Below are 22,469 nucleotides of genomic sequence, written 5' to 3' on the forward strand. Positions count from 1 at the left end.
TCTCCATATCATTTCTCCATATATCATATCTCCATATCATTTCTCTATATATCATATCTCCATATGTCAATATAACATATCCCCTTATATCATATCTCCATATCATATCTCCATATGTCAATATATTGTATCCCCATATATCATATCTCCATATCATTTCTCCATATATCATATCTCCATATGTCAATATATCGTATCCCCATATACAGTCATGGCCGAAATTGTTGGCACCCTTGATATTTTTCCTGAAAATCAAGTATTTCACACAAAAAAGGTATTGCATTAACACATGTTTTGCTATACACATGTTTATTCCCTTTGTATGTATTGGAACAAATATAAAACAGAGGCAGAAAAGCAAATATGACATAATGTCACACAAAACCCCAAAAATGGGCTGGACAAAAGTATTGGCACCCTTAACTTAATATTTGGTTGCACACCCTTTGGAAAACATAACTGAAATCAGTCGCTTCCTATAACCATCAATAAGCTTCTGACACCTCTCACCCGGAATTTTGGACCACTCTTCCTTTGCAAACAGCTCCAGGTCTCTCTTATTGGAAGGACACCTTTTCCCAACAGCAATTTTAAGATCTCTCCACAGGTGTTCAATGGGATTTAGATCTGGGCTCATTGCTGGCCACTTCAGAACTCTCCAGCGCTTCTTTGCCATCCATTTCTGAGTGCTTTTTGACGTATGTTTGGGGTCATTGTCCTGCTGGAAGACCCAGGATCTTGGACGCAAACCCAGCTTTCTGACACTGGGCCCTACAGTGCGACCCAAAATCCTTTGGTAATCCTCAGATTTCATGATGCCTTGCACACAGTCAAGGCACCCAGTGCCAGAGGCAGCAAAACAACCCCAAAACATCATTGAACCTCCACCATATTTTACCGTAGGTACTGTGTTTTGTTCTTTGTAGGCCTCATTCCGTTTTCGGTAAACAGTAGAATGATGTGCTTTACCGAAAAGCTCTATCTTGGTCTCATCTGTCCACAAGACGTTTTCCCAGAAGGCTTTTGGCTTACTCAAGTACATTTTGGCAAACTGTAGTCTTGCTTTTTTATGTCTCTGTGTCAGCAGTGGGGTCCTCCTGGGTCTCCTGCCATAGCGTTTCATTTCATTTAAATGTCGACGGATAGTTCGCGCTGACACTGATGCTCCCTGAGCCTGCAGGACAGCTTGAATGTCTTTGAAACATGTTTGGGGCTGCTTATCCACCATCCGGACTATTCTGCGTTGCAATCTTTCATCAATTTTCCTCATCCGTCCACGACCAGGGAGATTAGCTACAGTGCCATGGGTTGCAAACTTCTTGATAATGTTGCGCACTGTGGACAAAGGCAAATCTAGTTCTCTGGAGATGGACTTGTAACCTTGAGATTGTTGATATTTTGCCACAATTTTGGTTCTCAGGTCCTCAGACAGTTCTCGTCTCCTCTTTCTGTTGTCCATGCTTAGTGTGGCACAGACAGACACACAATGCAAAGGTTAAGTGAACGTCTCTCCTTTTTATCTGCTTTCAGGTGTGATTTCTATATTGCCCACACCTGTTACTTGCCCCAGGTGAGTTTACAGGAGCATCACATGCTTGTAACATTCTTATTTATCCGCAGTTGTGAAAGGGTGCCAATACTTTTGTCCAGCCCATTTTTGGAGGTTTGTGTGACATTATGTCGAATTTGCTTTCTTTCCTCCCTTTTTTTGTTTTGTCCCAATACACACAAAGGGAATAAACATGTGTATAGCAAAACATGTGTTAATGCAATACGTTTCGTGAGAAATACATGATTTCCTGGAGAAATATCAAGGGTGCCAACAATTTCGGCCATGACTGTATCATATCTCTGTATCAGATCTCCATATGTCAATATATGGTATCTCCATGCAACTTACCTATACAAACACATGTGCAATTAAGCCAAAACTTGTGTCCTCTGTTTGATTTTAATAGCTCCTACCAATTTTTCCACTGAATCAGGACTAAAAGATAGGTTAACTCCAACAACTACTCTTATTTGCTCCACTTTGATCTGTTAAATATGTCATTGAAAGGGTTTTGTTTTATTGACTCGATAAAAAATAACCAGTTGATCCTGCCAGAAATACAGAGAGATGATAATATCCTGTGCTCCCTGTCTCTGTTGCATTCTGATATACAAAAAAAAAAATCCAGTGAACACACCAAATGGAAGGTCTAAGGCTATCTATACAAGTATAGTATCCTAATAGATTCCTCCATCTGCACTAAATAGCAAGGATGGAGGAATCCTTCCCTGCCGACTTCTGTATTCAGGTAGCTGGCACCCGTGGCTGTCTGAATAATTGAACAGTGGATGTATCGGCTTGAATGTAGTTACTGTTCAGCCAACAATTTTCCAACTAGCTCCTTTGACTTTTCAGTCGAAGTTTGGCGAGCCGGCCAGGTACTGCCAGGGCCTCCCACAGCTTGGATTTTGGTTGATTTGGCAGGAGTCCAAAAGAATCCAAAGGTTTTGAATATTATTTATTGGTTTACAAAAAGCCAACATGGAACATTCAACACGTTTTGGTGCTCCCTTCTACAGTATGATGGATAGATATGAGGACCAAGGGTTGTACAATCACCAGAAATTCATTGATAGATGTATGAAAAAAAACAATCTGGTTCAGTGGAGCAATAATACACCAAGACCAGGTTCCATATCCAAAACACTAAGCCCTGAAGAAGAGGGTTTTTTTGTGCTGCTGAGATGCTTTGGTTACTCTATGTTTTCCTTTTTGTGAATCATTATCAATATTAAAAGCTTTTGGTCTCTTAGACCTTTTGCTTGGTGCCCTCATTGTACTTTGTATACATAAATCTTCAAATCTGGCCCCCCTGCTTAAGGATTGAGGGACATCAGGGCCGCTGTGCCTTACTGCAATCAGATATTCCCCCCCACTGATACCAATGATGGGGCATTATTCCTCCCACTGACACTAATGATGGGGCACTATACTCCCACTTACATCAATGACACTATTCCTCCCAATGACGCCAATGATGGGGCACTATTCCTCCCACTGATGTCAATGATGGGGCACTATTCCTTCCACTGATGCCAGTGATGGGGCACTACTCCTCCCATTAAATCCAATGATGGGGCACTATTCCTCCCACTGATACCAATGATGGGGCACTATTCCTCCCACTGATACCAATGATGGGGCACTATTCCTCCCACTGATACCAATGATGGGGCAATATTCCTTCCACTGATGCCAATGATGGGGCACTATTCCTCCCACTGACACCAATGATGGGGCACTATTCCTCCCACTAATACCAATGATGGGGCACTATTCCTCCCATTGATACCAATGATGGGGCACTATTCCTCCCACTAATACCAATGATGGGGCACTATTCCTCCCACTGATACCAATGATGGGGCAATATTCCTTCCACTGATGCCAATGATGGGGCAATATTCCTTCCACTGATGCCAATGATGGGGCACTACTCCTCCCATTAAATCCAATGATGGGGCACTACTCCTCCCATTAAATCCAATGATGGGGCACGACTTCTTCCATTGATACCAATGATGGGGCACTATTCCTCCCATTGATACAAATGATGGGGCACTATTCCTCCCACTGATACCAATGATGGGGCACAATTCCTCCCACTAATACCAATGATGGGGCATGTTCTGCTTCCACTAGCCACAATCCGGCCTCCCTAAAACCTGAATGCTAGCAAACTGGGCCTTTGTTTAGAAAGTTTGGAGACCCCTGGCCTACAGCAAGAAGTGTGTTACTGGTGGGATCATCTGATGAAAATAAAGGAAGAAAAGACTGAAAAAAAAAAAACAAATGCAGTCACCACATCCAAGGACTGGCAAACTGCACTATATTACACTTCTGTTCTTACATTTAGATATATCTTAACAGGAAAGCAAGCTACGAATTTAAGAGGAAGTAGTAGGAACTTCATTCTTCATCCCTAGCTGATGTGCCTACTGAACATGCACCACGCGCACAGTCCTACAGGGTCACGCCACGCGTACAATGCTGATGAAAGGTGTGTAAACAGAAAATGATACAGAATATCTCACCTTAAGAACAAAAACAGGTTATTTATAGAGCGCAAACAGTGAACTGAAAATGCAGGTGACAAGAAGTCCAGGTGACTCACAGCAATTGTTTTAGTCCAGTGCTGCAAACTGCCCCCCCATAGGGCAATAAAAGCATACAAGGCGTCAGGATTGTTACTCATAAGGGCTGTAATTACAGAAAAGTCTGAAAGCTCCTAGAACTGAGATGGCAAGGTTCCTGACAAGGCTGACATTCACTCACAGGTTAAAATGGACTAACCACAGGTGACTTGGAAAATTTGGGACATCTTCTGACTTTGTAACAACTCATAAATGGAAGGAAGTTCTATGGGGGTTTGTTTTTTTCGGTTTTAAAACATTCCAGCAACTGCTTTGCCTTATGTTTGTATGTACAAGGAATGTAGAACAAAAAGTTGAACATGGAGCTCAGAGAACTTGGGAAAACTGCAGTGAAAGGTGAAAAATTGACACGGTATTATAAGGGAGAAAAATTAGGTCGTAGAAGTGTCAAGTGGTTGTGCTATTACAATGCATGGAACTACTCATGTCACTTTGATGCATCTTTGGTGTTGCATGCAACAGCGTACTTAAACTATTGACTGCCAACCGCAGTTGACAGTGGAGGTCTTAACAATGAGACATACTACTGTACATGACCTCTGTTATCTCATCCAAAGAAACTATTACAACTCAAGTTATACCATCAAATATATTACTTTCCTTTGAGGATGTAAACAATAAGGATTAGGCATTCCCCACTTTGCTTCCAAGCTTGTGGTTATGAAGACAGTTTTTCTCATGCAACTTGGTCCTGTCCCCATGTACAATCATTTTGGACACAAGTTAATTGTTTCATTTATACACATTGGCCTATCTAACCTCCGATGCCCCAAAATGCACCCAACTAAGGATGATAAAGAAACCCCAAATTTTTTCAAATGCTGAGAAATTACCGAGAAGCATTACATTTCTTTCTAGTTGACCCTGGAGGACTAATGGGACCTTAAGGAGGCATTACATTTCTATGCCAGTTGACCCTTGATGACAGAGACTATAAAAAGACATACAGGTACATGTCCTCTGTTTTATCACACAAAGACAAGCTAATACAACCCAACATATACCATAAAATATATTACACTCCTGTAAGGAGGCATTCCCCATTTTTCTTCCAGGTTTTTGGTTAGGAAGCCTATTTTTTCATGAAATGTGGTCCTGTCCCCATGTACAGTTATTTGGGATGCAAGTTAATTGTTTCATTGATACTGGGCAAGGTAATTCTTTAATTGAAACTACCTAGAGCCTACCTAACCACCAATGTCCCAAAGCATGCCTCCTAGGGCTGGTGGAGGAACCAGATTTCCTTTATATGCTGAGAAATTACAAAGACGCATTTCTATGCTTGTTGGCCCTGGAAGACTAGTTGGACTTTAAGGAGACATACATGTCCTCCGGTATCTCAATACAACTCAAGCTATATTATCAAATATATAAAGTGTAAAGATAAGGCATTCCTCACTTGGCTTCCAAGCTTCTGGTCAGAATCGAAATTTTGTTTCATACAATTTGATTCTGTCCCCATGTACAATCATTATGGATGCAAGTTGTTTAAGTGTTCTTGCATGGCAAGACCACTTACTGTTATCTCACATATATATTCTTATTATTATAGCCAAATTTACCACCCTAACTCCTCCCACAGTTTTTACACTACATAGACAGTAATATACCGAAACGTGCGGATTGTTCCCGATTGGTGTGCTATTACTTTGTGGAACGTTTCGCCGAATGGTTCAAGAAATATCGGCGTTTTTTAGGTGAAATTGGTCCCATAGGAATGAATGGCGGAATGTTCAAAACTAGAGTGGGAGCTGACAAAAGCTAGAGTGTGAGCTGAAAAATCAGGACATGATTTCTAAACTGCCATCTCTCCCTCATTTTCAAGCCCACCTACACAAATACTATATCAAAACGTTCAGCTATCCCTGCTGCCACTGAAAATGTCCACGGCTAAGCCATAATTCTGATAGTTTTCACAATATGACCATTTGTTTGCAACTCAGGCCGCTCATTGACATTCATTGAAACTCCACTCTAGCCACCTCAAATTTGAAGGGCAATTTCTAAACTGCGACTGTGCCTTCATTTGTATTATTTCAGAGACATACTATGTATCAAAATGTAGGTCTGGGTCTTGTGATTCTCACAATATAAAGCTCGTCAGTGTAGGATTTATACTTTTTAAACTACAACCATTTGAAAATGGCACCGCCAGTGAAGTGAGCAAGTTAGAGCAGTTTGTTTTTAACCGCTCTTCTCTGCCCTTGCTGTAGAGTGAGTTGCCATAGGAACTCAGGTGTGTGAGCAGGCAAGAACACTTCACACAATTTCCCCAGAAATTGTAGCTTTTCTAGTTTAAACTGTACTGGGCCTACCTAACCGATGCCCTGAAGCGTGCCTCTTGGGGCTGGCCGAGGAACTCCAAATTATATTTCTATACCAGTTGATTGTGGAAGTCTGGAAAGACTTTACGGAGACATATATGGCCTCTGTTATCTCAGCCAAAGACAAATACAACTCAAGCGATACCCTGAAACATAGCCCACTCCATTGAGGATGTATAGAATAAAGATTCGGCATCCCCCACTTCGCTTCCAAGCTTGTGGTAAGGATGAAAATTGTTTTAAGCAATCGGGTCCTGTCCCCAAGTCATTTTGGATGCAAGCAAATTGTTTCCCTGAAAATACATTGGGCTTACCTAACCTCTGATGCTCCAAAATGTGCCTCTTGGGGCTGGAAGCGGAACTCCAACTTCCTTCACACAGTAAGAAATTTTTGAGAGCATTATATTTCTATGGCAAGAAAATGTTCTGCTTACATGGAAAAAGTTCCTCCCCAGTTTTCCAGTGGAATGAAAAAAATCTGATCAACTTTGACCCAAATCACGTAGTCTAACTGCGGCTTTCTGGGGTCCATGTTCTCAGTTCCCAATTACATAGCTTCTGCAGACGGTTAGAGCCAGTACCATTTATATTCTGATTTTTTTTTATTATGGTACTATTATTCTGAAGTATTTCTAGGTGTAATCTACTCCAACCGAAATGGCTATTGACAATGTTTTGTAATTTTCAATAAAGGACATGAGTTTTTTTTATAGTTTAGTGCAGCATTTTTCATCCTCTTCAACACAGAGGAGCCCTTAAATAACTTTCCGGAACCCCTGCTAAATATTATTTTATATACAACTCATGATGCATTAGTGTGATGGCCACTTGGAAGAATGCCCCTTACACCTGAGGTCATTGGGAAAAATTACCTCCTTACAAATAGTTAAAAGAATCAATGGAGTCACTGGGAATCTATCCAAGAAGCAGAAATTGATCATTGCTCAAGGAAGCCCTAGCAACCCCTGGAGGAACCCTGGTTTAGTGTAAGATACATTGTTGCTTTCATGGGATTTTCACAATGTATGTACAACAGTATGTATGTGTAATTTGTATACGTGTAATTTTAAGAGAAAGAATTCTTAAAAAAATATATCTTTCATGACACCAAAGACTCCGAACAAAGTGCAGCCAAAGAGGCTACATATTGTCTTTACCGGCACACAGAACATAGAGGGAAAACTGATTCAAAATCCTCCACGGCACATCCAGTAATTACAACCCACCGCTGACCTCGCGCCCCGTACCACCTAACAACCAGAAGCCTTTTCCCGCGCAGACCAGCCAACTCTCGCTATTCTTTCCCTTTGCTGCAGGCCGCTCAGTAATTAGAGTGCCTTATTGCAATTATTTCTTATGTCAGAAGCCTAAAACAATAAAAATGCCAGGGGTAGATCACAGAAGCCTTCAAAAAGCCCAGCTCCTCCGGGGGGCAGGTTCCAGTGTTTGCAGAGCGCTTGTCTTAGGCATAATTTTAATGATGGTGTCAGTCTCCTCGGTCCAGGGCCCCGAAGCTGGTCATTAAAAGACAGGAAATGCCCTCCCCGACAGTCATTACCACTTAATTATGGATTTTGTTTGTAGCGAAGGCCGTTGCCTTTATGGGAAAATTTCTGAGCAAGAAGCTGCTTGTGTTCCTTCAGGTTCAGCATCCGATCACCTGCTGTGGGAATATGAGGCCAGCAGGACATTTGCATTAGAATAGGGTCACTCCTTGCTCTGTCTGCCTGTTATGTATTAACCACTTGGCAGTCAGAGAAGACTCTGGAGGAATGCAGCTGTAAGGCCCCTCAACACAAGAGGGTCACATTTAACCCTTCATTCCTGGCAGGTTCACCCAACTCTATGACAAGACTATTTTTTCTTGATATGGAGATTGAGACTGAAGTCTCCTTTTAACCACATAGTAAAGTTTAACTTCTTATTCTTGTTAGCTTCACCCAACTCTATGGCTACAACAGGTCTTTTTTTTTTGGCTGAAGAGATTCAGACACATCATAACAAGAGGGTTTCACCTTTGTTTTTGGCAGGTCCACCCAGTTGCATGAACAGAGCAATAATTTTTTGATGTGGACATTCAGATTTGTGTCTCTACATGGCAAGAGGGGCACAGTTATTCCCTTGTTCTTGGTAGGTTCACACAAGTCCATGTCTAGGACAGTGTTTTTGGAGAATTAGACTCAAGTCTCTGCATGACAAGTGGATCATATTTGCTATGAGCAAAGCCAATTTTGACACCATCATTAAAATTATGCACTCTGCAAACACTGGAACCCGCACACCTGGTAGCTGGGATTTTTGAAGACTTCTCTGATGGGTCAAATAAGGCCATTCATGGGTGAAACATGTAAGCAGTGCTGCATCTGTGACTCTTACCCAGGTGTCTAATAAAGAAGATTTACAAGCCCATGGACTAGTGCCAGTGTTTACTTACAGTTACAGCTGGATATAAGGGGAATACAGGATCCCTTACCACAGCACCACTTACTGAGCAGAGATATCAGGTCCGGCCAGGTTGACCACAGTGAGTCCTTCTTAAGTGAGTCAGGTCATCTCCTCATTCCTGGCAGTTTTACACAACTCTACCTCCAGATCAGTTTTTTTTTTTTGGATTTCAAGACTCAAACCTATGTGACAAGAAGGTCAGATTTACCCTCTCTTCCATGGCAGGTCCACCCAACTCATTGACTGGAGCTGTTTTTTGGGTGTGGAGATTTAGACCCAAGTCTCTGCATAACAAGGAGGTCAAGTTTAACCTCTAGTTCCTGACGGGTGCACCCAAACCAGACTTTGAGTGCGAATATTTACACCCAAGTTTGGTCTTAAAAGATTGAGAATGCTACAAATGGTTTTTAATTTTGCTTTTTCGACTATTCCACTATTACCAAAACTACTTCTGAACTTCATGTTTTATTTTGGGTGTTGTTGTGTAATACATTTTATGCCAGCAAATTCTTTTGCGGCTTATGAATCTTCTGTATCTGTTCTTAGTGTTTAATCTGAAGGTCATGTAGACCTATATCTTTCCATTTTTTTTTTATCTCATATAAACTTTGTTTTTTTTTTTTGTAAGAATGGACACGTTTCTTCTTTTTCTTACATAAGACCATATTAAAAAATATTACATAATCAATACCACAACCTATTTGTGTTTCAAAAATGAAGCAAACTTCTCTTTTTCACAGATAAAATAGACATGATAGAAGGGTGGAGGAGATAAAAGATAAGTTTAATTTATAAAAAAAACTACTGACACCACTCTGACTCATTGTCACAGGGCTCACATAACCACAGACTGCATTGATTGGCTTTTGAACAATCCTGGAATACTGCAGGTGTCTAATGCCACCAGGATCACAAATCTCATGTTGACACCTGGAAGCCCATTGCCATACGCTAATAGATTTGTGAACTAATGTTCTATGAAAAATCGTGTCAATACCTTCGAAAATGCCAACATAAACTTGGCAACCATTGTTCAAAATGTCTTTAAAATGTGGTTTGCTTTTAACATTCAAATTTGATATGAATGGAATTTCCAAAGCAAAAGTGACATACCCTGTAAGAAATTTGTTTATGACATTTTTGTCATCCTGCTCCTTCTAATTTTCTTGTCACTATGGTTGAAAATGAATGTGGATTTGACCCCACTAGCGATTAGAAAATTGAACAACCATTCAGAAAATGAAAAGTTTTGAACAAAATTCTACTAGTGTATGACCAGATAGAGGTGTGTCTACAGAGGTCAGCAAAATAATTACTTTTCCTCTTGTCATACTTTGTTGGTAAATTTTTTTCAAGCTTGGAAAAAGTTTGAAATGGAGAACGAAATAGTGAATTTTAGACTGACTGAAGGGAAAAAATAAAGACACGAAATTTGGGGGAAAAAAGAATCTCCTCAGGTTTTGTAACTATGGCTACCATTTTTGCTTTTGAACAATTTAAATTTACCTGCAATGTTTTTTTTTTCACAGAACAAAAGAGCAACACTCCAGTGTTCCTACGGACAGAAAAAAAACCTGCTGGAAATATTTCCTACCATGGTCATAGGCCTCAGAATGTGGTCCGACTTGGAGGCATGATCTGATTTTGTGGGCAAATTTGCCCAAGCATTGCATGTGTATGCTATGGAGGTGAGAAGGGGAGATAGTGATAGAGAAGAGAAGAGATTGTTCTGTCTTGGCTCCGAAGTGCTGCTTTGGTCTGTGTTGGACATGGACGGTCAGGCTGGCAAGATTTGATCATGGAGGAGGGCCCTACACTTACATATAGAAATGTGTATGTGCTGACTCAAGGGGATTAAAGACCCCTATTTGTGTCCCTCTGATTGGGATAATTTGTTATAAAAAAAAAAAAAAAAAAGGGTGGATGCTATCCTGGTATCATGATGTGGTAACCTTGGCCTACTGATGCTCTACTCTGCCCCTATGGAAATGATGGTTCACTTTCACAATGTTCTTTAATGGATGTGCACACAGATTGTGTTTAGGAAATCGTTAAATCATTTGGGTAGCATACTGTTCACACGTTTCCTGAAGAAGACAATGCGTGTTAAATGTTGATCCTTCATGTGTACCACTCGTTTGAGTTACAAGATTTTCTATGGAGAGCAAATTTGTGAACCTTTTGGTTGGAATATTTGGACATAATTTTCTAAGTGTCTGTTTAAACTGGCGCACAAATATTTTAATATTGGATTTTACAACATATGTTAATATTGTAGTAGAACATCTGTTTATGTAGTTAGCAGAGGTTTCCTTATGGCCTAAAAAGTCCTTGGCTATACATGTTTTCTCGAACTGAATACAGTAGTAAATGGGCGTTTTCAAACCTGCCCTTCCCATCCGAAGTGGTCAACCAACAGCTACCTGCTGCACCATAGACATAACATTTTAGTCCAAGATCAGGCTGTAATGGTCTATGGCCAGTTACAGGCAAGCCCCTTTTGTTGGGAGGAAGGCTTGTGAGATAATCAGACTTATCCAAACATTTTGGATTCGCTTAAATGTATGCATGTAGATCCACTGCATGTCCATTTTAAAGAACCCAAAAATTAATTGCATAAAAGCTAAATAACAGCATCAGAACACAAAAGTGTAAAGCAGAGGTTTTCATCCCGGGAACATAGGATACTTTGACATACAATTATGCCAAGCAATAGGAAGCAGAGTGGTTATCACGGCTTTTTCAATTAAATGTGCATTAAACTTCAGGGCTACTTATCAGCCCCTCTGTGACACACCTGTCCAGTTATTAATGATTAGCCACAGCAAACACTCACAGATCCCAGCTTATTACATTCCAATCAAAGAGAAAGGAATGACCAGAGGAGGACGTTAATTAGGTGCGTCCGCCGGCATGAAAGTGGCTTCAGAAAGGGGTCGCGGGTGGTTACAGCGATACTTTGATACCTGGCTGGAATTCTGGTTCTTATGAAACTCTTCAATGGACTTTAAGGGGAAATAAGAAAAAAAATGATGTCTGTACAATGTTCATTTTCAGTAATGCCACCGTGGCGTAAAGCTGGGGTGGTCGGGGTTTACTAGTACGAACCCATTTGATCTGCTCGGCTTGTTCCTGTGTACATAGCATACATTCATTCAAAATGAAAATGAGAATTTTAATGCAGTGCAAGATTTTAAAGGCAAAATGCAAATATGAATTTTTTTGTAAGTTTGCAGGTCTATACACTTGTTTTTTACCCATTATTCATACATCATATTATTTTACGAAGAATGGCTATGTATTTGGCTGGACTCTCCTAGGAGGAAGGAGAGTGGGGGATTGTCACTCCTCCGAGTCATTCAGATCAATGCATGTGTTTCTATTCTCACTTTTCAGCTTTATTCACAACACGGACTATTCACAATATCATACTACACTGGCCTCTATTAGCCTACGGCTTGCTAGCTGCTCTTTGCAAGTTATATAAAATATTCACATGCAATTTTTCACATGTGTCCATCTAAAAAAATTATATATATATATATATATATATATATATATATATATATATATATATTTTTTTATCCCAAACATGAATACAATAGAAAACACTATACAGACATGGTGACGTCAGTATTGCTCTGAACATCAAAAAAGCGAAATCACTACTGGTATCGGACTAACACATAAGAGAGTGTGAATAGCCAGGGGTGGGCAATCTAGAAAGCCAATCTGTTCAACAGAGGATTCAACCAACACAGGCTATGCAGCAGCAGAAAATGTACACTCCATCTGTAACTTTAAAAGCACTCATCTCCTAAGACATGTCTGGCCAGGTTTAATAACCAAATGCCCAGCCGTTGCTTTTAGAAAAGACGGTCACTACATACCTATATAAGAACCATGGCAGATGCCCTGTACAACGAAGTGAGAAAGCACTACGGCCTCGACCCAAAGCACTATGAGGTACTGTTGCCAAGATCTAAACGCTGCATAGCTGAAACTAAGTGATACTTTAAAATGTCAAACCTTACAAATATTTCTCATTTAATGAACTAATAAACAAGACACTACTTTAAAATATTCATGGATGAGAAGAGGTTAGCATACGAAATGGCCAATACACATCTTTTCACTGAATGTGGAAACTAGCAATAACTTATCAAAAACACCCCAGTCCTCAGAAGAAAGGGGGGAAACGCTGTTCTCTTTAAAAGCCATGGTTAAGTTTATTGAAGCAAATTAATGTACAGACAAGTCCACTAGGTGCAACCAAATCCAATGCATTTCACTCCAAAACGCCTTAGACTTGGTTGCATCTGGTGGACTTTTCTGTGTATTGATCTACTTCAATAAACTTTAACTTTGGCTTTCACAGTGAGCAGCTTTTTTCCCTCCTTCCATCTGAGGACTGAGGTATTGGATCTGGAGTGGTTTATGATCATGGAGAGCCTGCTCATGATACTGGGTGGCTGGGGAAGAAGATGAAGCCTGCAGTGGAACATTAGTCTCTTTTCCCAGAAATACCAACTAATTTATCATTGTAAGGAAGGTCTGACCAGTTTGGTGTGAAGAAAATTGAGTGGTCTGCACTGGATTGTGATCCAGGTCATCTCATCCAACATCCGTACATGACCTTACAAATGGGCACAAATTCCCCCAGACACTCTCCTGTGTGTGTGGAGGCTCACAGAGGGACAACTCCATGGTTTGGGAATGGTTTGTCCAACATGGTGTGATGGTTGGGTGTCCACAAACATTTAACAATATAGAGTATACTAACGATATAATAAATATAATTTAAATCCTCCACTATATGATATGTAAAGTTTCAGTTCCAGTCACTCAGACACAAAATTGACTCAATAAAGATAATGCTGTAATGGGATTTTTAATTTATAAGATTACAAAATGGTGCTACAGACTGTTGCCCTCCAACAGATAATCCAAATGATTTGATGTAGCTAGCTAGTGTGAAGGCCAATATAGTATCATTGCTGCTTGCAACCAATTAGTCATAATTTGGCTCCTGTTAATCTAGAGCAGGAAGAACGATGAAACATTTTTTCCCATTGGTCGTTATGGATAAAATTGGTATTATCTGCAGTGGCAACTGGTAAATCTACCCTAGCCTGACAGGATGCTTCAGGAGACCTGGAGGGTATGCAGAGGCAAGGACACCCGGTAAGCAAGAGCACACCATTCAGTGATGGTAATGGTAACTTGAAATGGGCAACCACACCTAGCTGGACTTGTTATGTAAAGTTAACAATGTTTTGCAGCTTATACAAGCCACGTCTACAGATTCAATGAGTGTTAAGGACATACCCCAATATTTACAGCAGGTAGTATAGACTCCTTATTCCAATTTACCATGGACTGTGTAGTGGTTGATTTCCAAGAAATCACACAGATTGGAGGAGTGAAAGTTGTGGAAGCACCCTGGCCTAAGTACATCATCCCATCCTTGGTCTTTGGGCGTCTGCACAAGTGTTACTTATGTGAATTACATGGATAAAGATGTGAATTGTCATCAAAATGTTGGGGTAGAGATGTTGAATCAACATTATATGTGATTGGAATGAGGTGTTTGTGTTATCAGTGTGGATATGATTGCTGGGGTATGTTCCTAACACTCATAACTAAAGAAGTGGCTTTGATAAGCTACAAAATGTCTTCAACCCTACAGAACAAGTTCAGTTGAATGTGGCTAACTATTACTAGCTATATGATGACCCAGATAAATGAAAAACTTCACAGACGTGTTAATGATAGTTTTCTACACAGTGAACTTTGTCATTAATTCATTCCTACAATCCCTCCAAATGCCTACTACGACTGTAGCATGCTATTCGTTACACAGCCAACATGTAAGGATAGTATCATGGTGATGGTGTTATCATTACAGAAGGTCTTCCAACTGATGTGGCAAATATATCCACATTCAAACAGTACAAAATCACACCAATCCCTTCTGCAAACTTCCACAGAATTTTTAAACACATTGTTACACTTTCTAAAGAAATCCAACTTTTGTCACAAATCGTGTTATCCTTTATATACAAAGCCTAGAACAAGATAAAATCTTTCACATAAAACGGGGGAGGAAATTTTAGCTGTAATGCTTTTAAAATCCCATGTGAGTTTTCTGTGTGATCGCCACTCTTCAGTCTTGAAGTACGAAAGATTCTGATCTCTATAGGTCTTATTTATATCATTTTCTAGTGTTGATACTTTTCATTTTTCTAGGTGTAAATCAAGCATTTCCCAAGTGTTCACCTAGAGCAGTGTTTCAGTCAATGCACCCTTTAAAACTTTGGACAGTCCCAAGGCACCCTTTATAATTATGGACAGTCCTGAGGCACCCTTTATAATTATGGACAGTCCTGAGGCACCATTTAAAATTATAGACAGTCCCGAGGCACCCTTTAAAATTATGGACAGTCCTGAGGCACCCTTTAAAATTATGGACAGTCCCAAGGCACCCTTTAAAATTATGGACAGTCCCAAGGCACCCATTAAAATTATGGACAGTCCCAAGGCACCCTTTAAAATTATGGACAGTCCCGAGACACCCTTTAAAATTATGGACAGTCCCGAGGCACCCTTTAAAATTATGGACAGTCCCAAGGCACCCTTTAAAATTATGGACAGTCCCGAGGCACCCTTTAAAATTATGGACAGTCCCAAGGCACCCTTTAAAATTATGGACAGTCCTGAGGCACCCTTTAAAATTATGGACAGTCCCAAGGCACCCTTTAAAATTATGGACAGCCCCGAGGCACCCCATTCTAAAATGTGAAAAACTATTCTAGAAGTTTTATATAACGCAGCAACATCCACACTTGTAGGACACCCAACATTAGAGGTCAGTTATTCTTCCAAAGCACAATTTTGCACACTGGTACTGAGTAGTATTTCAATGTTTCTCTTCTCTCTCAGTTTTTCTCCATCAGCTAATGTGACCCCAGCACTGATGGAGAGGGGCAGGGGAGGGTCAAACTAGGATGCTGTGCAGGCAGCTGACATACTTCTTATCAACTGATGATGTCATTGGTTGTCAGGATGCCGGCGGCTAGAAGGTTGTAACGGTGCATAATGAAAACCTGTGGCTTTGTGTAACTAAAAGGCGGGCTTGTTCCACCCGTTGGCTTGTATACAAGTTTTGAGCAATTTTTAGACATTTTGCCAAGGCACACCTGAAGAAACTTCAGGGCACCCCAGGGTGCCTGGGCACTCTGGTTGAGAAAGGCTGACCTAGAGAACCATTCAGGAAACCTTTCGGGTGTCCCTAATATGATTTATTACATTGGGCTGGGGCAACAAACTTCAAATACATTTATTAAAAGCCCCAAGACACCTACAAAAATGCTTACCATTTATCAAGTACTCTTATCTTGTACTTTCATAAGCTCAATCAAGGGCATTTGTTGGCAATTAATCTTTGTCAGCAGCTGGTGACCTGCTGTGTCTAACTGATGGCAAATTAGTGCCAACTTGCAAGACTCTACCAACTAGAGAGACTACCTACTAGTGAGACTGTATCAACAAGGGAGATTCTACCAAATAATGAAACTTTACCAACTAAGGAGACTCTACCAGCAAGGGAGACTCTACCAACTAACTACTCTACCAGGGTATACTCAACTTACCATGGAGACTCCACCAAATAGGGAGACTCCACCAAATAGGGAGACTCCACCAAATAGGGAGACTCCACCAAATAGGGAGACTCCACCAAATAGGGAGACTCCACCTACCAGGGAGACTCCACCTACCAGGGAGACTCCACCTACCAGGGAGACTCCACCTACCAGGGAGACTCCACCTACCAGGGAGACTCTGCGTAACAGTGAGACGCTGCCTACTACGGAGATTCTAGCAACTAGAGAGACTCTATTAGAGAGACTGTACCTACTAGGAATACTCTATCAACTTGGATGACAACCTACTACTGTGACTCCATCTACTAGTGAGACTTTACCTAATAGTCTGACTGCACCTACTAGTATGGTCCTACCTACTAATGAGACCCTACAAGTGGGACTCTACCTACTAGTGCTGCTTAAATGCCTTCACTAGATGCTGGTGAATACTGACAAAGTGCTGATAATTAGTGCACATTCATAGTGCTGCTAGCCATGTGCTAATGTCCATTTTTGTGAAACCTTTCCAAAGTTTTTTTTATTGATATATCTTGAGAACAAATAATCTAAAAAAAAATAATGTATCCACTGCATGGAACACACGTGGTCATAAATATGACACAATAGGCCTGTAAACAACATGTGACCTGTTCTGTCACCCTTCCAACATGGCCCAATTAAGCAAAGGTAGGTTCGGCTCTGCAGGGAAGGACTGGAAACCTGTAGCCTGTGGAGAAAGGGTGCAAACACAACAATGTGGCCCTTTTATAGTTCATGTTCCATCACTAGCTTTCTTTGGTGTTCTCAACATTTGGCCACATGACTTCTCACAATCGCATAGAAAGTCAATGTTGGCAGTCTTTTCTCCGCTGGGGTGCTAGGATTGTAGGTCTGAACAGGAAACAATTAACTATTTAATGCTCACTAGTGGCATAACAATAGCCCGAGCAGCCCATGCTGCTGCTATGGGGCCTGGAGGAAGGAAGGGACCCCATTTGGGAGGTTGTTAAATACTACTAGACTGTGAAGTTTTCAGCATAGAAGGGCTGTCTTCAGTATTGTAGCGAGTAATAGTTCCCCCTTTGTGCAGTGTGAAGCATTTGCTTAGCTATCTTTGCAGTTCCGTTTGTTGCCCTGTGAACTTCTACAGACTGAAATGAACTCTGTATGCCTGATGACGTCACAAATCCTAGAGTGTCAACTCTAAAACGTTATAGTAGGTCTGATATTATTAGTTATTATTTTTATTCCTACTACAGTTATAACTTTTTTCCAAATCACTTCTTAGTAGTGGACACATGCAGCCCGTCCTTGATTTAGGCATACTTTATGGTTAGATCAATGTATATTGTCATAGTTGACACCTTACCAGAGTGGGGCCATAAAAATTTTGCTATGGGGTCCCATGATTTGTAGTTACGCCTCTGATGCCCACCATATGCAATTGGCTTCCTACTCTGACCTGAAGTTCTGAATGTTGGATTATTGCCACTCAGGGCCACCGGTCCAACATATCCCATTAGCACTGGCCTAGGAGGGCAATTCTTAGGGCCTTCCTGCCCCCCAACCCAGTCCTGCCCCACCAGAGTACAAAATCACAATCCTCAACAAAAATAGCACCCAACCCACGAGAACGGTTTCCCCTGAGAAATCCTGTATAAGAAATAGGATGCAGTATTGACAAACATTTCACTGGGAGTTACTTACCACGATGTGGCCCGGAGACGGAGACCTGGCGTCCTTCATCGCTTGCCGACTCTGTAAACCCCCTGCCTGAACGTCCAACAGGGGCCATTTCATCTGCAGGTACTGGAAGGGCAGCAAAAGAAAGGAACAAAAAAAAGATGAATGATTATTGTTTTAGAAATGAAGCGCACAGATATCAATGATCAAAAATACACAAAAAATGACCACGCACTCTGCAATCTCATTGTACAATCTACTTTAGATCTATGCAGTGCAGAGGCCTGCCTGGCTGAATGCAAATTAAATGGGTTGTCTAGGTATGTCTTCATGTTATGTAGTTTTGGTAAATCAATAGGAGATTGTACAATCAAATGGTAAAATGTATTGTCAGCTGCAGAAAGAGATCACACCATGCAGGGTGCGGGCGTATGGGGCCCAGACAATGACACACAGAAAGCACAATGCATACGCTTATAATAATACCTTATAGGTTAGTGGAAATCAGTCAAGAAAAGTTCCAAGTCAAAGACTGGTCATAAAGGGGCACACCATAAAATATGGCATTTCAAACTTTGGTAGAGAAAACCAACACAAAGTCTCTACTATCTATTGGCAACTATCTGGGTGAGATCTTTCCTCTGAGTTCCTGCCTTTGAACACCTGCTGTTCCCAATATGAGGGGTTTCCACCATCCCCACACTAAGTTCCTGGGTTGGTATACCTGCTGTGACCATTATGGGGGTGGGGGGGGTGTTACACCATCCCTGCACTGGGTTCCTGGGTCGGTATACCTGCTGTGACCATTATGGGGGGGGGGGGGTGTTACACCATCCCTGCACTGGGTTCCTGGGTTTGTAACCTGTTGTGCCCATTACGAGGGGTTCCCAGCATCCATGCAATTTACAGGGTTTGCACCTCTAATATGTCCATCGTGAAGGGCTCCCACCATCCCTGTACTGAATTCCTGGGTCTGCACACTTGCTGTGCCCATTATGAAGGGTTCCCACCATCCCTGTGCTGAATTCCTGGGTCTGTACACCTACTGTGCCCATTATGAGGGGTTCCTTCAATTCATGCATTGAGTTTCTAAGTCTGTATGCCTGATGTACCCATTCTGAGGGGTTCCCATTATCCCTGTATGGAGTTCCTTAGTCTGCGCACTTCCTGTGTCCGTTATGAGGGGTTCCCACCATTCCTGCACCAAGTTCCTGGGTCTGTACACCTGCTTTACCCATTATGAGGGGCTCTCCCATCCCTGCTATATATTTTTTTATTTGATTGTATACTGAATGTAATAGAAGGAGTGGGGACACCCAAAGGTGCAAGAGAACACCCAAACCTCCCTATTGGACAAGGAGATCTTGCACATAACACATCAGATGCTAACTTAACCCACTGGGCACCTATGACTATAATATCACTGTTGGATGGACTAGACCAGGTGTGGTCAACCTGCGGCTCTCCAGCTGTTGTGGAACTACATTTCCCATGAGGCATTGCAAAAACCGGAAGTTACAAGCATGACTCCTATGATTTGCAGAGGCATGATGGAACTTGTAGTCCTGCAACAGCTGGAGAGCCACAGTTTGCCCACCCCTGGACTAGACCCATTAAAAAAACATCCTAAGATAAAAATCAGATACTGACTAACATAGATATCTGTGACATGAACATTTTTCCCTCCAGCAGTACTGTTGCCCGGGACCTCCTCACATGATGTGTTTCACCCAAAAAGATTGGGCTTAATTGTAGAGACAAGGGAATCTATAGGCTTGTGAGGGGTGAGCATATTTCTGTATTGATTTACACATTTGCTGTCCTTGCTGCTCATTCTTCACCCTGAGTCTCAACCTTTGAGTTATATAGATGACAAACAGGGAAGAAAACCTTGTAGAGGTTCAAATCCATCATAAAAAAGCACCCCATTGCACCTTACCAAGTGTGTTGCAGCACAAAGCAAGGCAAGCCACCGATGTGAGTTACCATACTCAGCCAGAAACAAGACGTACACCTCTTCTGATGCATTCAGGTGCATTGGGCAGGCCATTTACAGTGAGGAACAGAAGTATTTGAACACCCTGCGATTTTGCACGTTCTCCCACTTAGAAATCATGGAGGGGTCTGAAAATCACATTGTAGGTGCATTCCCACTCTGAGAGACGGAATTAAAAAAGAAAATTCAGGAAATCACATTGTATGATTTTTAAAGAATGTATTTGTCTTGCACTGCTGAACATAAGTATTTGAACACCTAAGAAACAGCAAGAATTCTGGCTCTCAAAGACCTGTTACTGTGCCTTTAAAAAGTCCACCTCTACTCCACTCATTAATCTAACTTAGTAGCACCTGTCTGAGCTCTTTAAAGACACCTGTCCACCCCACAGTCAGTCAGACGCCAACTACTACCATGGGCAAGATCAAAGAGCTGTCAAAAGACACCAGAGACAAAATTGTGGACCTCCACAAGTCTGGAAAGGGCTACGGGGCAATTGCCAAGCAGCTTGGTGAAAATAGATCAACTGTTGGAGCAATTGTTAGAAAATGGAAGACGCTAAAGACGACTGTCAGTCTCCCTCAGACTGGGGCTCCATGCAAGATCTCACCTCGTGGGGTATCACTGATGATAAGAAAGGTGAGGAATCAGCCCAGAACTACAAGGGAGGAGCTGGTCAATGACATGAAGAGAGCTGGGACCACAGTTTCAAAGGTCGATGTCGGTAGAACACTACGCTGTCATGGTTTCAAATCATGGATTGCACAGAAGGTTCCCCTGCTCAAGTCATCACATGTCCAGGCCCGTCTGAAGTTTGCCAATGACCATCTGGATGATCCAGAGGAGGCATGGGAGAAAGTCATGTGGTCAGATGAGACCAAAGTAGAACTTTTTGGTCTAAACTTTACTCGTCGTGTTTGGAGGAAAAAGAAGGATGAGTTGCATCCCAAGAACACCATCCCTACTGCACACTTGCTGTGCCCATTATGAGGGGTTCCCACCATTCCTGCACCAAGTTCCTGGGTCTGTACACCTGCTTTACCCATTTGGAGGGGCTCTCCCATCTCTGCTATATATCTTTTTTATTTGATTGTATACCGAATGTAACAGAAGGAGTGGGGACACCCAAAGGTGCAAGGGAACACACAAACCTCCCTATTGGACAAGGAGATCTTGCACATAACACATCAGGTGCTAACTTAACCCACTGGGCACCTATGACTATAATATCACTGTTGGATGGACTAGACCAGGTGTCGACAACCTGCGGCTCTCCAGCTGGGACCACAGTTTCAAAAGGTCACTGTCGGTAGAACACTACGCCATCATGGTTTCAAACCATGCATTGCACGGAAGGTTCCCCTGCTCAAGTCATCACTTGTCCAGGCCCGTCTGAAGTTTGCCAATGACCATCTGGATGATCCAGAGGAGGCATGGGAGAAAGTCATGTGGTCAGATGAGACCAAAGTAGAACTTTTTGGTCTAAACTTCACTCGTGTTTGGAGGAAAAAGAAGGATGAGTTGCATTCCAAGAACACCATCCCTACTGTGAAGCATGGGGGTGGTAACATCATGCTTTGGGGGTGCTTTTCTGTGAAGGGGACAGGACAACTGCACTGTATTAAGGAGAGGATGAATGGGGCCATTTATTGTTGGATTTTGAGCAACAACCTCCTTCCCTCAGTCCCTCAGTCAGAGCATTGAAGATGGGTCGTGGCTGGGTCTTCCAACATGACAACGACCCGAAGCACACAGCCAGGATAACCAAGGAGTGGCTCCGTAAGAAGCTTATCAAGGTTCTGAGTGGCCTAGTCAGTCTCCAGACCTAAATCCAGCAGAACATCTTTGGAGGGAGCTGAAACTCTGTGTTGCTCAGTGACAGCCCCGAAACCTGACAGATCTAGAGGAGATCTGTGTGGAGGAGTGGGCCAAAATCCCTGTTGCAGTGCAAACCTGGTCAAGAACTACAGGAAACGTTTGACCTCTGTAATTGCAAACAAAGGCTTCTGTACCAAATATTAACACTGATTTTCTCAGGTGTTCAAATACTTATGTTCAGCAGTGCAAGACAAATACATTCTTTAAAAATCATACAATGCGATTTCCTGAATTTATTTTTTAAATTCTGTCTCTCAGAGTGGGAATGCACCTACAATGTGAATTTCAGAC

At 41.8% G+C, this 22,469-nt stretch overlaps 1 protein-coding gene across 13 annotated transcripts in view; it reads right to left on the minus strand.

Moving 5' to 3' along the window:
• The window catches only part of TCF7L2 (transcription factor 7 like 2), a 312,837-nt gene that overhangs the window by 140,088 nt on the left and 150,280 nt on the right, over positions 1-22,469 (minus strand). For all 13 annotated transcript variants that reach the window (XM_089653071.1, XM_089653068.1, XM_089653077.1 and 10 more), the window contains one exon: positions 18,329-18,430. In XM_089653071.1, coding sequence (XP_089509197.1) covers positions 18,329-18,430 — 102 coding nt within the window. The remainder of the gene's footprint in view (positions 1-18,328; positions 18,431-22,469) is intronic.

Source organism: Staurois parvus, unplaced genomic scaffold (assembly GCF_062004578.1).
Source record: "Staurois parvus isolate SC_StPar_1 unplaced genomic scaffold, SC_StPar_1.0 ptg000697l, whole genome shotgun sequence".
Classification (NCBI taxonomy): domain Eukaryota; kingdom Metazoa; phylum Chordata; class Amphibia; order Anura; family Ranidae; genus Staurois; species Staurois parvus.